General features: G+C 45.0%; 1 protein-coding gene and 2 long non-coding RNA genes across 7 annotated transcripts; 2 read left to right on the plus strand and 1 right to left on the minus strand.

Annotated features, from left to right (window-relative positions):
* Positions 1–2372: 2372 nt before the first annotated feature.
* Positions 2373–3325, plus strand: LOC147062708 (uncharacterized). The gene is made up of 3 exons (XR_015066868.1): positions 2373–2468; positions 2896–2942; positions 3054–3325. It is a non-coding gene; the product is annotated as an uncharacterized LOC147062708 (long non-coding RNA).
* On the minus strand, positions 2594–16171 carry LOC147062709 (plakophilin-4-like). Of its 5 annotated transcripts, none has more exons than XM_085917919.1 (22): positions 15905–16170; positions 14927–15130; positions 12723–12835; positions 12406–12440; positions 12064–12174; positions 10873–11027; positions 9977–10415; positions 9197–9370; positions 8671–8872; positions 8288–8420; positions 7270–7483; positions 6217–6400; positions 5321–5438; positions 5000–5194; positions 4740–4916; positions 4469–4619; positions 4202–4394; positions 4032–4116; positions 3856–3973; positions 3649–3780; positions 3480–3553; positions 2594–3323 (listed from the first exon to the last, which is right to left on the minus strand). In XM_085917919.1, exons 2-22 carry the CDS (start codon positions 15062–15064, stop codon positions 3141–3143), a joined length of 3324 nt encoding a protein of 1107 aa, XP_085774045.1. In that variant the 5' UTR covers positions 15065–15130; positions 15905–16170; the 3' UTR covers positions 2594–3140. The 5 variants fall into 5 exon arrangements, 4 of the variants coding, with proteins under 4 accessions (XP_085774045.1, XP_085774014.1, XP_085774034.1 ...); XM_085917888.1 differs by having other exon boundaries at positions 2594–3392; positions 15905–16168; XM_085917908.1 differs by having other exon boundaries at positions 2594–3392; positions 12070–12174; positions 15905–16167.
* On the plus strand, positions 3695–7831 carry LOC147062710 (uncharacterized). Its single transcript, XR_015066867.1, has 6 exons — positions 3695–3952; positions 4017–4425; positions 4497–5152; positions 5887–5999; positions 6113–6193; positions 6291–7831. It is a non-coding gene; the product is annotated as an uncharacterized LOC147062710 (long non-coding RNA).
* Positions 16172–17026: the final 855 nt, after the last annotated feature.

Genomic DNA, 17026 nt, shown 5'->3' on the forward strand with positions numbered 1-17026 from the left:
TGTAAATATTGAAACACATTACAGATCATGCAGTGATGTAACATATGGAACGATGTTGCACAGATGTCTTAAGATATTAAAAAGTGGGCACTCTCACTTGAACGAGATGCTTTGTTTGATTGTTGCTTTCTAATCTCTTCTCCGTATTTGTACTTGGTGGATGACTGTCGCTGTCTTCTTGGATTGAATGTCAAAGTTTGAAAATGAGGCTCCAGTGGACCATCTATCTCTACATGCTTTGTGGAATTAGGTGGCATTCGCAGGCTTCATCCCAAGCGTTTTAGAAACGAGATCAAGGTAAGCAAGATAGTGTAGGCTCGTGAGTGAACGATTCGTTCAAAAAAACCGAATCTTTTCAGTGAACGTGAGTGAACGGAACACTTCCTGCAGTTATTCGGTGCAGTTATGCGGTGTACCTAATGGAGTGTCTGAGTGACGTCACAGATCAAACAGCTAATCAGAAAGTGGGTGTGAGGGCGGGTGTGGCACTTTTCACTTTCGATGATGCTTTGACCATGATTTTTCCCTAATGAAGTGGCCTGTTATTAGGTACACCTGAAAATGGTGGTGTACCTAATGGAGTGTCCGAGTGACGTCACAGATCAAACAGCCAATCAGAAAGTGGGGGTGAGGGCGGGTGTGGCACTTTTCACTTTCAGTTAAGCTTTGACCATGATTTTTCCCTAATAAAGTGGCCTGTTATTAGGTACACCTGAAAATGGTGGTGTACCTAATGGAGTGTCCGAGTGACGTCACAGATCAAACAGCCAATCAGAAAGTGGGGGTGAGGGCGGGTGTGGCACTTTTCACTTTCAGTTAAGCTTTGGCCATGATTTTTCCCTAATAAAGTGGCCTGTTATTAGGTACACCTGAAAATGGTGGTGTACCTAATGGAGTGTCCGAGTGACGTCACAGATCAAACAGCCAATCAGAAAGTGAGGGTGAGGGCGGGTGTGGCACTTGGCCATGATTTTTCCCTAATGAAGTGGCCTGTTATTAGGTACACCTGAAAATGGCGGTGTACCTAATGGAGTGTCCAAGTGACGTCACAGATCAGACACCAATCAGAAAGTGGGGGTGAGGGCGGGTGTGGCACTTATCACTTTCAGTTAAGCTTTGACCATGATTTTTCCCTAATAAAGTGGCCTGTTATTAGGTACACCTGAAAATGGTGGTGTACCTAATGGAGTGTCCGAGTGACGTCACAGATCAAACAGCCAATCAGAAAGTGGGGGTGAGGGCGGGTGTGGCACTTATCACTTTCAGTTAAGCTTTGGCCATGATTTTTCCCTAATAAAGTGGCCTGTTATTAGGTACACCTGAAAATGGTGGTGTACCTAATGGAGTGTCCGAGTGACGTCACAGATCAAACAGCCAATCAGAAAGTGGGGGTGAGGGCGGGTGTGGCACTTTTCACTTTCAGTTAAGCTTTGGCCATGATTTTTCCCTAATAAAGTGGCCTGTTATTAGGTACACCTGAAAATGATGGTGTACCTAATGGAGTGTCCGAGTGACGTCACAGATCAAACAGCCAATCAGAAAGTGGGGGTGAGGGCGGGTGTGGCACTTTTCACTTTCAGTTAAGCTTTGGCCATGATTTTTTCCTAATAAAGTGGCCTGTTATTAGGTACACATGAAAATGGCGGTGTACATAATGGAGTGTCCAAGTGACGTCACAGATCAAACAGCCAATCAGAAAGTGGGGTTGAGGGCGGGTGTGGCACTTTTCACTTTCGATTATGCTTTGACCATGATTTTTCCCTAATAAAGTGGCCTGTTATTAGGTACACCTGAAAATGGTGGTGTACCTAATGGAGTGTCCGAGTGACGTCACAGATCAAACAGCCAATCAGAAAGTGGGGGTGAGGGCGGGTGTGGCACTTTTCACTTTCAGTTAAGCTTTGACCATGATTTTTCCCTAATAAAGTGGCCTGTTATTAGGTACACCTGAAAATGGTGGTGTACCTAATGGAGTGTCGGAGTGACGTCACAGATCAAACAGCCAATCAGAAAGTGGGGGTGAGGGCAGGTGTGGCACTTCTCACTTTCAGTTAAGCTTTGACCATAATTTTTCCCTAATGAAGTGGCCTGTTATTAGGTGCACCTCATGGACACTTCAATAGGTACACCACACGAGGTTAAAAAAAAAAGAATAAATAAATGTAGTGTAGCGACGATTCAGTGAACGATTCTTTTGAATGAATCTTTTGAGTGAACTGATTTTAAAGAACCAATTCACTTAAAAGAACTAAATGCACATCACTAACGCAAGAGAAACGTGCAGGCTCGCATCTGCCCTCTGTTGTCCAAATAGTAGAACTGTGGCAGAAGACACATTTTTAATCTCTCACTGACTGCAAACAAGGGAGTGAAAACAAGTGAACAAAGGTTACAAAATCGGGTTAGGGTTTGGAATTCGGGTTTCAACCTATGGCGAGAGCTTAAAAGTATGGTTTAAAGAGTTACAGGTTTGTCATAACTTCCTTAATTCTCAACATAATTTCCTTAATTCTCAAAACTTGGATTGAGTCTCATCAAGAAAATGTTTTCTGCTGTAGCACCGTCAAGCAAGTAAATCCATCATTTCCAAGTGTTTATTTCATCTTTTTTTGTCACATGATTTTCATTACTCATATACAGTATTTCCATTTGTAACATTGCACATAATCTTCATCGGCGGTTTTGAACAGAACAGACAGCTTTGTTAGCTTGGCCAGGTCACAGGTAAATGAGAAACAATTGATAAATAATATAAAACTCTTTCTCACGTGGTCACATATAAAGTTCTACAGATTGAATACAACAATTCAACATGACAGTCCCAACGTTGTATTTGTACAAATAGACATTTCTCCACATACTTTAAGATACACTACTGCACTTTTTTGCCAACAGACATGAAAGCGACGAGTTCTCGCCTCATCGACGGGCAGCTGATCCAAGTCAGACTTTTTCCGAGCACCTTTCATTGAGCATCGAGAAGATTTTTGGACTTCTCACGCTAACCGGCAAGAGATAGATTCAAACTGCTGCCATTTTCTTTCACATTTTAGGACTAAGGACTACTAAGAACACGTGGTTGAACATTTGCTGACATTTCCGCGCCGGACCTTCTCATCTGTCCGTCGACGGCCAATCGTCTACACCCAGGAGTCGGGCGACCCGGTGAACTTGTTGGCCCTGTTTGAAGGCCTCCGTGTGGTGGAGTAGAAGTCCACATAATTGGTGTTGTTCTTGAAGCGGAGCGGCTGGCCGGCGTAGCCGTCGGGGGAGGACGGCGTCAGCTGGACCGGGTCGTCCTCATACTGCTCCACTCCGTAATCCTGCGGGGACGACAGGTATAGCCGGTTGTAGTTCTTCCTGTCCGGTTCATCGTAGAAAGGCTCCGGGTGCTGGGGGGGGAGCAAGCATTCGGGCTATTTGATTTGGATACATAATTCCATATTCATTCGTCTTTTTCATTTCCTCTCTTTTCTTACCTGGGCCCTTCTTAGCTCATCTCCAGACTGGGAACTGTATGTGCCAATGAAATAGGTGTTTTTCTTCTCAGACCCTGAAAAATATACAAATTTAAATTTGAGGTGATGGAAAAAATAAAAATGATTCCAGGGTTAAATTCCCGCAACTACAAGCAAAGGAGGCCCAAACCTGCGTAGTGATGCCTGCGTAAAATGTTCTCTCCGTAGTACGAGTCCACTTGCATAGATGACGTCTCTCTCGGGTAGTTGGAGCTGTGCCTCCTGATGCCCAGCATCGCCGGCGAGGATGTGGCGCTACCACCTGGGGCAGAATTGAAATGACAGTCAACCATGCTATCGTCTCTCAACTGAGGCCATTCTCTCTCCTCGCCGGTACCGGATTGGATGACGGGAGACATGTGCATGGGGCTGGTGGGGAGCGTCGGCTGCGAGCGGTAGCGGTCTCGTTCCAAAGTGGAAACCGGCGTGATAAAGTGAGTGTAGTTCCAGCCGTCCTGCGAACATCCGTTTCAACAAATGCGGGTCCAATTTATGCAGCTTCGAGTTCCTGACCTGTTTGTAGAGACTCCTCAGCTCTCGGTATTGCCACAGCGTGTTCAACACTTGAGCAGCTGCCTTCATGACCTTCATTGAGTACCTGCGTCGTGATGACACACACACAGCTTTTTTTTTTTTTTGGGTAGTATATTTTGTGACTTTGCATCCCGTGCCGTATGGCGCACCCTTTGCCTCGTCCTTTGCTGATGTCCACCAGCTTCTCGATGCCTCCGCTGTCGGCCAGGGCTTTGGCGTTCTCCATGTTGTGGCTGGTGACCTCGTGCAGGGTGCAGCAGACGGACGCTACCGTGTCATCCGACAGCACCGAGGGATTTCCGCCGGGAAGCCGGTTGATCAGATCCCGCATGGCGTACTTTCCTGACATCGGGACGACGAGAGCAAGACCGTGGTGAGTTCTCGGCCGGTGTAAGAATGAATGATAATTGTGTTACCCGTGAGCTCCTTGTTGCGTGCGTCCAGCGCCATGTTGCGGAGGGCGGTGGCGACGGAGCAGACTACTCGGTCGTTGTCCATCCTCAGCAGCTCCACCAGGATGGGCAAACCTTTCTCCTTGCGCACGGCCGCTCGGATGTAGGCCGAGAACTGTACACACGTGACCAAGCATATGACTCGCACGCCATTTCTTGATCCACTTTACAATTCCAACTACGAAATTTGAACAAAGTCAAGATGATCAGTTTGCATCCAATAGTAAGATGAGACCTTCCAGTTTCCCGCGGAGAGATTTTGCAGTGAGCCGGCGGCCCCCTCCAGCGTGGCGGCGTTTGAGCTCTCGGCCAGCAAGTTGAGGTACGCTTTGACCACCGACGGATGCCACAGCAGCTCGGCGCCCCTCAGAGACGGAGAAAAACCCGGAATGGGCCCCGTGCCGTCCCACTGCTCAAAACACGCGCACAAGAAGATAGTGGCTTGGGACAACCTATTGTCAACCTTTTTTTTTTTTTCAAACTTTCAAAATTTACTTTTTCATCCGGCCAGTCTGTCCTCTTCCTACCGCGCCTCCTCTTCCCCCAGCAGATGTAGTCTAACTCCTTGGCCGTGGAGGAGAACCCCAAGAGGGTGTCCAGCTCCTGGTTGCCGAGGAGACGAGAGGACGGCATCTCCACCTCCAGCCGGTAGGAGAGGTTCCTCAGTGTGCACACGCTGTTCTCCACAATCTGAGGAGCGTTATTATTAGAACCTGAACTGTTAGAACCAGTTCCAGTATAGTGTGTGCGTGTGTGTGTGTGTGTGTGTGTGTGTGTGTGTGTGTGTGTGTGTGTGTGTGTGTGTGTGTGAGTCACCTTGCTGTCAAAGTCAGAGGTATTGACACAGGCTTTCAGGATGTGAAGCAGTGAGTCTATCAAACCTTCACAGCAGCGCAGTTGACCCCTCGCCTCCTCCCCTGCCGAGCTCAAGTTCCTGACGCGCACAAAATTTGAAAAGATGTCAAAGGCGCAGACAGCTAATGATGGTAAAATGAAGCTTCAAATTTGCTTCATGAACCAGTTGCATTTTTTGACTCGTTTAGGTGGCGCTGGAAGTACAGACTTGGCATTTCTTAAACCGCCTCATTCAAACCAACAGCACCATCTAGTGGAATCAAAAAATAAAACAACTGGTTCATGAAGCACATTTGAAGCCTCATTTTCCATTCACTACTGACACCCTGTTACAGCAGCTCCAATAACTTTATCCTTTAGTTGTAGTTTGTAACGCATGTAGTCATTTAAATAATAGTAATAATAATAATAATAATAATAACTATGTAGCACAATTTAAAAAAGTGTTTGAACACATTTATTTATTTATTTATTTATTTATTTATTTATTTATTTGCCTTTCATTGCTCCATCATCTGAACCTACAGGGCTATTTTTTTGTGATGATGCTGAGAGATGCAATGAGCAACTTTCTCCACATGGAGGCTTCCAAACTGCCTGGATACAGTAAAAGAAGAGGAGCGTGTCCTCCAATGGAAAGGTTCAGCCATGGCAAATATCAAGTTGAAAGAGCAGCGCTGCAGTGCACGGCTCCCTCCGTGCATCAGCATCAAGACACCACTTAGCTTACGTCTTGCAACATTTAATCCTCAGGCAATGCAGGAGGATCTTACAACCCTTTCACCTTGTTCCAGGACTTCCACGGACTGCAATGAAGTTTGGACCAATAGACAGGTGTGTGTGTGTGTGTGTCTCACCTCAGACAGCCAGTGGTGTTACGCAGCAGTAGCGAGGATTGGAACTTGATCTTGTGTTGATCACGGTGTGACAGACTACTCCAGCCTGAGTGGGGGATGACCACCGTGTTGGTCAGTGTGGTCAGAGCGTCGCGAATGATGGTCATCTTCACCGCGTCGCAGGACGACAGGTTCCACAAGACCCCTGGAAAGGACAAATCGGTTTTCTTCATCAAGCGCCAACAACACAAAGTTGTGTCAAGGCACCTTGCATGGTGACCACATTGCATCATGTGAAATAAGAACATGCAAAAAGGCCTATGCCGGGATTAGAAGATGCAGTCAGTCTCTTTGCTCTGATCACGTTGTGGTCATGGGCGACTTTTTGCACGATCTAAAAACATGCTGATGATTTTTTTCCCTGCGTTTTTAAATAGCGCCGAGAATCAACTTGGACAGCCAGAAGCCATCTGGTGTCTTCCGGTATGAAAAAGTATGTCGCTGTCACTTGCATCCTTTTTTTCAAGAGCACATTATCTTGCATCGATCCCGATTATGCACTCAATCAAAACACAGCAGGCCACCCACAAAGCAGCCGAGACACTAAATGATCTACTGCCAGCCAGGACATTGGACCGCTACTCGCTCATTCGCCGTTAGAGAAACGTGCATTTTTTTAAAATAGGTATTTACGGAAAACCTGATTATTGTGATGATTTTTTTTTTTTTAGAGAATCTGCATTGAGAAATGGGATTGCCATCTGGATTAATAACCTCCCAAGAGCGATTTTTTTTTTCGATGAGTAGAAATAGCGTGAACGTTGGTGTGTATATTCACACAGAAGAGCCGTCGGGTAATATTTGAACAGCACAGACAGACAAAAAATCCCAAACTACAATCTTACTAGACTTCGTCCATGTCAAATTGAGCCAAAGGTTCAAGGTACAACTTTTGCAAATAGATGCTGCCTCAAAGGTCAGTTGGTATCTACTAGCTGATTAGCATCATTGACTGAAGAAAGTTTCTACAACCACAAAGTCACTTTTCCAGTGGTGGTGAAAGTAATGACGTACCGGTCACCAGCTCCCGAACTTCATTGTCTGTTGTTTTCCTGAGGAGGCGCAAGAGTGCAGGCACCCCCCCGCAGTTTCTCAGTGCCACCTTGTTGTTGTCTGTGGCTTTCCCGTACACCAGGTTCCTCAAAGCCCCACAGGCGCTCTTTTGCACTTCAGCTGCCTTGTTGTCGAGCAGATCCACCAAGTGCTGGATGCCGCCGAGGTGACACACCTGCGCAAAGACCAAGGAGTGGTCAAGACACGGACGCAGGCATCTAAATTCTTAAAATGCATTTATCAGAGTGGAGAAGGAATTGTCATACTTTGTCATGACGGCGCCAAATCTTAGGACAAGTTTGAAAGCAGTCAACACATGGAACTTTTTTAATTTGTTTCATTATTTTTTTTATTATTTAATTAGATTTTTATTATATGTAATTTAATTTAACACATGGAACTTTTTTAATTTGTTTTATTATTTTTTTATTATTTAATTAGATTTTTATTATATGTAATTTAATGTCAATTCCTTTTTTAATTTTTTATTTTAAATTATATTTGAATTCTATTTTATTTCATTTTTTTTTTTTTTTTTTATTTTATTTTACAGCTTTATCAAAATGTTGGTGGCTGACCAATATTCAGTGGTTGTGTGTTCAATGGCGTCTGAAAATACGTCGGCGCCTATGGAAAACGCTGCGTTCCCAGATGACATCATCGTACGACAAACCAAAGCAATCGCAGTGTCCTTGCGTCGCACGAGGCTATTGTGCCGCAGTCATTTATTGCGCGGGAATGAGATTAAAGAGAAGACTATTAAAGCTTAGAAGTGTTTTCTACTTTTCAGTTGGAGCAGATGGCGCTTTGGCTCAGTTGGGATGCCAGCGTGTACTTTTAGAAAGACAGACGAGCACGTCGCCATGCACGTGACGATCCATCCGCACATTTTAACGAGGAATTTAACTTAGTCTTGTGAGCCGCTTACGGGGGAAAAAAGAAAAAAATAATGCAATGAGACGTGGCCCTCGCCACTCACCTCAACTTTGACCCTGTTGTCTCCAAAGCACAGGTGCTGCAGATAAGCGGCCGCATTGGCCTGCACGGACGGGAAATGATGCTGCAGCATGTGGATGACCTCCGGCAGCTCGGGGTCACGCCACGCAAACTCCCTTGGCGGGCCAAAAGAGCAAAAGGGGTTAATGGAGTTCCGTTTTATCTCCGTTGAGCACCCGTTAAATGAAGTCTCTTCATTAATACGGCACGAGCGTGACTAATGAGTTTCATTCATTCCGTGACCGTGATCGGAACAAATGGAATTTATTACCGTTGGTTAAAATGCAAAGTAACCCAGCGAATGGGTTAGAAAAACAACCCCACATCTTGGAGTGTGTCATAAAAGCTGGCAAACATTTTGTGTACCTGGGGTCTTTATGGATGCTCTCAATGGATGGCGTGCGGGTGACCATCCGCTCCACCAGCTCCGAGTGCTGATGCGAGTAGACGGGCTCGCCGGGGACCCCAAAGGAGTCGAGGTACACAGCCGCATTGTTTAGTCCGTAGCTGCTTCTTTGGTATGGCAGAGTGCTGCAATGGCTTGTGGTCCGCCGTAAGGTCCCGACACCTGGGGAGGAGAGGCAAAAAATAATAATAAAATACAATAACTCCAGCCTTAAAACAAAGCATGTCTAATTCAATTCAATTTTTTGGGGACAGTGACTCTTATTCTTATCATGCTTTACAGTAGCAAAAGAATTTTTCATTTATGACAGCTCCTCCCACAAAGGATATGATGATGCCTAAAAATGATGATTTAAAAAAAAAGATGAAAATTTGAACAAATCAGAAGTTCAATCAGGTGATGCCTCAAAAAATGATGATTTAAAAAAAAAAAAAGATGAACATTTGTACAAGTCAAACAGCATTTTAAAGTTTGGGATTGCAGTACCTGCACCTGTCCCGTAGAGGGAGCCCTGCAGTTCTTGGGAGGGGCTGTGATACAAGGGGCTGTGGAAGGTGCGCTCATCAAAAACTGCTGTCATGTGGGAATCTGGAGACAACGCTGCCCTCAGCTCCGGGTCAATCTGGCTTGACTGACCGGCGACGTAGGAGCTGTGAAGGCCTGCGTTTTTTTTTTAAATACATAAAAAAGGAATTTTCATGAAACACATAAATGATTTAATACTTACACAAAAAATGAAAAGAAATGCCGTGTGTGCACCTGCCTATTGCTCATCTTCTATCTGTAATCTGGGATTATGCTTCATGTCACAGATAACCGGGAATACGGACTTGAGCGATGTGTTGGGCTACTTAGTAGAAAAGCACTCAGCTGGAGGATGGGGAGCCATTTCATTGTAGTTCACTCACACACTCGTGTGCATCTTTCTACTCTCCTCGCATGCTCGATGGAGCACGACAAATGCGTACATAGCGATCTCGTAAACCGAGAGCCGCGCTGTGAAAAGGAAGAAAGAGCGGCGCTGTCGAAAATCAAGTTTAAAGCAGATGCTGACGGCAGTCGAAAGCCTCTGGATGCGGCCAGATGATAATCATCTGATGGCTTTGTGGTAGAGACCTGGCTATGTGGGTCAGTGGGAGAGGCTTAGTCATGTGACCAAAGAGTAAATGGGTGTCGTTGTGCAATAACTCCGATTGTATTTAAATTCAAAAACCTGTGAAATAGTTTATAGGGAGGAATAGAAGATATGTTTCAAAGGTGACTGACCTATGAGGCTGTCAGGGCGGGGCAGGGCGCTCCTCTGGTACAGGCCATACGGGTCAGCGCCGTAGGCTAAGGACTGACTCTGTCTGGGCAGCGTGGAGCCGTAATGCTGCGGTACGGCCGTCATCCCGGAGCGCAGGGGCGACCCCAGCAAAACCCGCCCCTCGATGAGGGACAGCGTGGAACCCAGACGGCCGGCGGCGCCCCCAGCTCGTCTGCCGTCGCCTGGGGAGGACGGTGACGGGCAGGAGGGTGGCACGCTAGTGGCGGGGAAGACCGTCGCCAGCGGTTTGGGTTCGGAGAGGATGGGCGAGTCATAGGTGCTGCCTTGAGATGTTCGCAATGATATGCGAGAGGGTGAAACGGTGCCGGCCGTGGCGCAGCCGGGAGACTGGCTCCTGGAAGGGAGGGACGACATCCTTCGTAGCATCCGGCCAGATGGCTGAGAAGAGGAAGAGATCAAACAGGACGTTGACACATTGGGTTCCACGCTGGTCATTTGTGCCCAAATCACTTTTTTTTTTTTTTTTTTTTTTTAAACCAAGGAGGCATTTTTTCTTGTTGATGCTGGAACGAATTAATTACATCTCCATTCATTTCAATGGGACAATATGATTTGAGATTGACGATTTGAGGAAGAGATAAAACAGGACGTTGACCCTTTGGGCTCTATGCTGGTCATTTGTGCCCAACTTACTATGCTTTTGTTTTTTTTAACCAAGGAGTAATTTTTTCTTGTTGGCGCTGGAACGAATTAATTACATCTCCACTCATTTCAATGGGACAATATGATTTGAGATACAAGATTGGTTATGAAATAAATACAAATGAAATCGCAAAACACTACTGTGTGTCTGTTTTTATGTCCATCAAGTAGGTAAGGGTCAGAGCCAACCTACCTGCCCGGACGCTTGACCCTCAGCTCTGGGACTTCTGGAGAGGGAAGCACGGGGCTCGGAACGCACCACGTTCTGGTTGCTGTAGTAACTGACGCTGCTGTCCTGATAACCGCTGTCTGAATATGACGTCACGTGACCCGAGTGGCCCCCCGAGCCTGCGACCACACCGAGAAACATAGCACAGACCAGACGGAAGCAGTCAGCAAAGACGCTGGCGTTTTATCTCGTTTGCTTGAAGGGGACTTGGGAATGGAAAAACATCGAGCCTTGATGCTTGTACACTAACATTGTTGACTTCATGGCTGGCCTAGTTTCTACTCAAGCAAAAGGAGGCGTAAGCGGGAGGGGGGGGGGGGGTTATTTTCAGACGAAGGAAGGAGTAAAAGGAGAGCAAATGTGCTATCAAAGCTTTCCTTGGATCTTGCATGATTACTTCTCCACTTGTGAGGCTCCCATGTTGCACAAATGGGATGAAAGAATTGAAAAATCTGTTTGATCACTTTTTGTCGGCTGTTCAAAGGCTCTCCTAAAATGTACACCCGGAGGTCTTCAAACACCAGACATGACTCTTGCGGCTGTTTTGCCCCGAGTTCCTTAAAGAACTGTCGCTGTTCTCCCGCTAGATTCGGCTCATCTCTTCGCATCCTGATTTTATTGGTCTGCCTCGGATACTTAACAGTAATGGACCGCTTGGGCGTTTTTTCTACAAGTCAAGTTTACTGACCTTTTTGCCACCTCGACTTAATTTTTCTGGCAAACGTCATTCAATCAAGGTAGAACGTTGCTTTTTAGCATGATACTTCTTGTTGTTTAAATTAGGGAAAATAATAAATAAATTAAATAAATTAAATAAATAAATAAAACGTTTTGAATCATCTCGCTCACTTGGGAAGAAAATGAAAGTTCTTAGGTAAAAAATAATAATAATCTAAGAGGACCTAGTTGGTTGCATTTATGTACATGAATTTATGCATTTACCAAAATGTGTAAATCCATCAGAATTTTTATTTTAGCACTCAATCAAAGTGGCATCATAGCGGGTATTCCATGATGCACCTTACAATGCAGCCTGATCTGCTGAGGCTATTTTCCCCAGTTTGGTGGTGGTGACACAACACACCGACAGGATCGTGTTGCATTTGCGGTTCTTATTTCAGCGCCAGTGTCAGTGTGTGTGCACAAACGACAGACCCTCACTGTCATGCAGGGATGCGCGGTCCGCTTCGGGCGGGTAGAGTCCGTCCTCCGCCTCCATTCCACGACCTTCACATGCAGATGCCGCTATACCCTGCGCGTTGCCCCCTGCAAAAGCAGGACAGAATTGCACCTCAGACCGTAAATGTGATAGAATTAAATTTATTTATTTATTTATTTATTTATTTATGTATTTATTAATTTTTTTATTTATATATTCGATTTTTTTTTTAAATAATATATAAACACAAATATTTAAAAAATACAGAGCATAGGGGATTATATCTTTTAGGAGAAATCTTATGATAAATCTGAGACACAGAAAAAGAGAACTCATACCCGGAGATCTCCAAGCAAATGACTTCTCTGACGAGCTTGAGCAAGAAGACAGAAAACAGTATCAAATCGTTAATCGGTAAACCAAACAAATACAATTGTTTGCTTCAATATGTGAAAACCTCCTAGATCAAAAGCACCAGGTGGAGGTCAACCATGGCCGATAAAGTTACACTAAAACCCAGAGTTGAAAGACAGAAAAATGAGACCGATTTGAAATTTCAACATATTTCAGGTCGACCAGCATCCTTGAGCAGTCTCGGAGGTTCCACTGAACTCGATGCACTTTGTAAAAAAAAAAAAAAAAAAAGTGTGCTGACCTGCTGCTGTCCGCCACCGGCGACTCGGCTCCCAGCATGCACCTCTCCAGCTGGCTGGCCACAATCTGACGCTCTTCCTCCAACTCCCGCGTCAGACGCTCAAACTGTAGCTCCTGTGGAAATGCATTCAGTGCCATACTCACTCGGAAACAACACAAATCTGCTGGAAGTTCACGTGATAATAATGTAAGCGCCCCATGTTCATGCATTCAAAAGTCCAAAACCAGACTTAAATCTCATCTCAGGATAAAAGCACTGTTGTATTTGGGTCAGCTGCTCATGCGATAAATGCAACCTTGACAGTGTCGGATGGCGTGCGGCAGTCGGAGCCCTCGTCGCTAAAGGTTGCATGGAGATTTTTTATTTTGTAAATCAAAATGGACTTATTTGCTCATACAAATCAACTGATATGTTTGATCACAAATCTAATGGAATTAAAATTTGGGAAATTGTCTGTTATAGACAAAGAACACTATAGGGACAAAAGTAATGAGACACCTATTCATTATTTATTTAACAGTGAGCTGGACTAAACCGCTTTGTTGGTTATTATAATGAAGTACTTTTTGCTAATCAGGTCATAATAGCAAAGCTTTGGGAAGACATTGTTTTGCTAGTATAAAAGTCGTGACGTATAATGTATTTTGAAACTATTTTGTGTGCATTTTTTAATTTTTTGTGCCCAGGTATCAAAACCAGTATTGAATATCATAGACACCAAAATGCATTGTGCTTTAGTGATTAACTATAAAAGTCAAATACTTTCACTACTTTTAACTCTTTTTTTTCTTAAACATTTGCTCACCTCATTGAATTTTCCCTCATCTAGTATATTTTACTCTTCTTAAAAGAAGAAGGGAAATTACTCTCGAGGCCACGCTTGCTTTTCAAGCCTACGAGCTCAGCCATGATTTGTACGGTTTGCCTCCTCGTGTTCATCATAAAAATCCAGTAATGGGCGACATCACAAGAAAAGCAGCTGTGGCGCCCACCTTCACCGTGATGGATGGAGAAATATGCAACACATCCGGCTTTTTACATCCGTTCTGTCCACCCACAACATGACCCACTCAAGCACTTTTGATTTCCAAACGCCCACCTTTTAATGGGATGCCTCGGAATATTGTCAAAAGGCATTTTGAGAGTTGCTTTGAGTCAGTAAGTGGAAAGGTCCACGGTTGGGGAACTGAAGTCACATGACTCAACATGCTTCTATGTATACTGCTCAATTTTAATCCTCCCTTCTGTTCTCAAGGCTTGAAAGAAGCAGTTTTGCATCAGAAATTTTGAATTTAGCACCACATCAAAACACATTGAATAGCAAACCCGCTAATCAACCGCCGAAACGATAGTCGGATGGCGAAGCCGCACCGGCGGGTTAGCAACGAGCTTCTGCTAGCTAGCTAGCGACCAGTCAGCTCCCAATACTGGCAAATAAGCGCCATTTTGGACAAAAGTCGTTCTCGTGAAGAGATGATGAGTAAAGACAAAAAATTCATTCTAATTGTTAAACTAAGTAAAGATTGACAATGCACTTCAATGAACTCAACAGTCTGACGAGGTCTGGTGACCTTGAGTCAGCAGGAAGCTGTCATTTGCTGTGCCACGTCCGACCGACCCGATCATCCGACTTAGTTCAAGCAAGGTCAAGGATCTGTGCGCTGACGCGACCCCTTCGGAGCATTTGCTGAGTGTGCATGATTTTTTTTGGAGCACCATGCATCTTTACACCGTGAACATACATTGATCTTTCCAGATCTGGCCTACTCCGCTTGCTGATGCTGACCACCTGATAACACTGAGGTTCATTTTTTTTTTCCCACAACAAAGATTACTGGCTTTAGTTTATCCAAGCAGAGTGCAATATCGACTTCTGAGAGAATGATAGCGACATCACGGCATTCACTTAACTCCCTGACCCTGGCCGACTGCTTCCTACCTCAAAAGACTGGTTTGTGCTTCTCTAACTTCCTGATAAGGATTTCTGTTGCTGTGATTGGTCAAGACTCAACTTTGATAGACTGCACTAGTTGCCACATTGCCCAATCAGCTTGAAGTATTATTAAATTTGTGTATAGGTAGTGCGAATATGAATGGGCTCCCCGGAGAGTTGCAACTCCTTCAGTGAGATGAAAACAATGAAGCAGGCGGGAAGGTTGTGTGGATGTGTACACAAGCACAGCAGACGTGTGGTGCCATCCCACCTGTTCTTTAACAGAAGCCAGCAGGTTGGTGGTGGTGGTGGTCTTGGAGGTGCCGCCAGTCTCCGTCGGTATGCCGCGGCCACTCGATCCCTCTCTCAGTGCCATTGGCCCCTCTCCTTGCGAGTCCACTTCCTCCATCTCTGATACCTGGTGGCTTCAGAGTCCAGAGGTGGTCTGCTGCTGCTGATACTGCTGAGGCAGCGTCTATGAAACGGCAAAAAAAAAAAAAACGTGTGGACTGTCACGTATTTGTATTTACACAAGGTAGAGACCATTTTGTGGTTTAGCGACTGTCATAATCCCACTGGAGCTCATTTGGATGGCTTCGGGGGAAAAAAAATGCGGTGACTGACTGAAGAACCTTAAATTCCGAATCCTTTGCATTTGTGCAGATTTAGACTATCAATGACACATGTGAGCATATACAGCTCTGGTGGTGGTGGTGGTGGTGGTGATGGTGGTGGTGATGGTGGTGGGGGGGGGGGGGATAATCATTAAAAAAATCACTGCAGAATTATCAGCTCATGCAAAGCTCCATTGAGCTGCAAAAAATACAAAATAAAAAATGTTTGTCTTTTTTTTTTTGGGGGGGGGGGTCAATTTGGGACACATAATGAAGTCCCCTGAGAATTTGTTTGCGTAAATGTGCAATCTAACCGTGGTCCCTTTTTTTTTTTTCCCGGAGCTGTGCATGTCAATCGAATTGAAAGCATGACATCTCCACAGTCAGCAATGACTGCATGTGCAGTAGTGCATGCACACTACACAGAGGGCATTTTGTTTCGCGAACCGTCCTCCGGCGAAGCAAGGACGAGGTCGTCAACCGACTTGCCGGACCCGACGCGAGGAAGGCAGGAAGGCAGGCAGGCAGGCAGCTCCCCGCCTGCCTCCTCCCTTCCCCCGGTCAACCCCTCTTTTCGTTTGCACGCGCAAACGCCGAACGGTCTGCCAGGCAAAGCGGCTGTCGGTGCTACTCACCGGCCAGATGTTGCTGTTGGAAGCAGGCCACACCTGGCACGCTCCGTCCACTTAGGCATCCATCCACCTTGTCATCCTCCACATCCGTGACAGCGGCTACATTTCCAAAACGAGCGTAGAAATCCACACGGACACACCTTGCACCTTATTATATGTTATACGTTTTAACCAGAGCGTGACTACGCGCGTGCACGGCTCAGAATCATGAATAATGATATATGCACTTCAACCTCTGGTGGCGACCGCGCGGAAATCTGCCGCCCGCCCACCAACCGCCCAGCCAGTGTTACCGATCAACGGCGTGACGTCACCATGCGGCGATGGATTGTTCTCTGATCCGATCGGTCGATCGAGCGCCGATTAGCGCCTGCGGAGGACACGTGCGCACGCAGTTAAGTTAATCGACTAATAATAATAATAATAATAATAATAATAATAATAATAATATATTATTACTTTCTAGCCATTATTCCCAAAAAGTAGAATATGTTTAAGACAAATACAAGAAAATTGTTCAGCTTGCGTGGTAGAAGCATCGCCCTCGGGGTTGGTTTTTCTTCAACTGGAACTGGGCCCCTAGTCAAGGTAGATGGAATTATAAACAACCTCAGGCTTCTGCTTGAAAAAAAAAAACACATGTCAGGGAAAGCCTACTAGAACAGCTTAAAATTGTTGCAGGTGTGTGCTGACTACAATGTCAAAATTTGTGATTGGATATTTCTGCACATTGGTTTTCCCCTTTCCCCAATTTGGGAAAAAACAACCCAATTTATTAGGGGTTTTTGTGTGCACAATAATGACCCAACTTTCTGGATGAGTCAAATTTTTGGCCCAAATTGTGTTGCTTTTAACCCAGAATTTTAAAGCTGTAGTCATAAATCTGCTTTAGTCAAAAGCTGCTGTAGTTGTGATTTGATACTACTATAAACAAATTGAACTAAGCATATTTTGCAATTAACAATGTGAACGCTTGAAAAGTTTTTGTATTCCCACTGAGATCACAAATGTTCTAATAACGGCAGAGAGAAAAAAAAATAAACAAGCACAGTAACATGCACATGCCCATTTATTGAAATAAAATGTGTGAGGAATTACATCTAGTTGAGTGTGCGTTTTTTTAAG

Source organism: Syngnathus leptorhynchus, chromosome 1 (genome assembly GCF_054491065.1).
Source record: "Syngnathus leptorhynchus isolate UIUO chromosome 1, UIUO_Slep, whole genome shotgun sequence".
Taxonomy (NCBI): Eukaryota; Metazoa; Chordata; class Actinopteri; order Syngnathiformes; family Syngnathidae; genus Syngnathus; species Syngnathus leptorhynchus.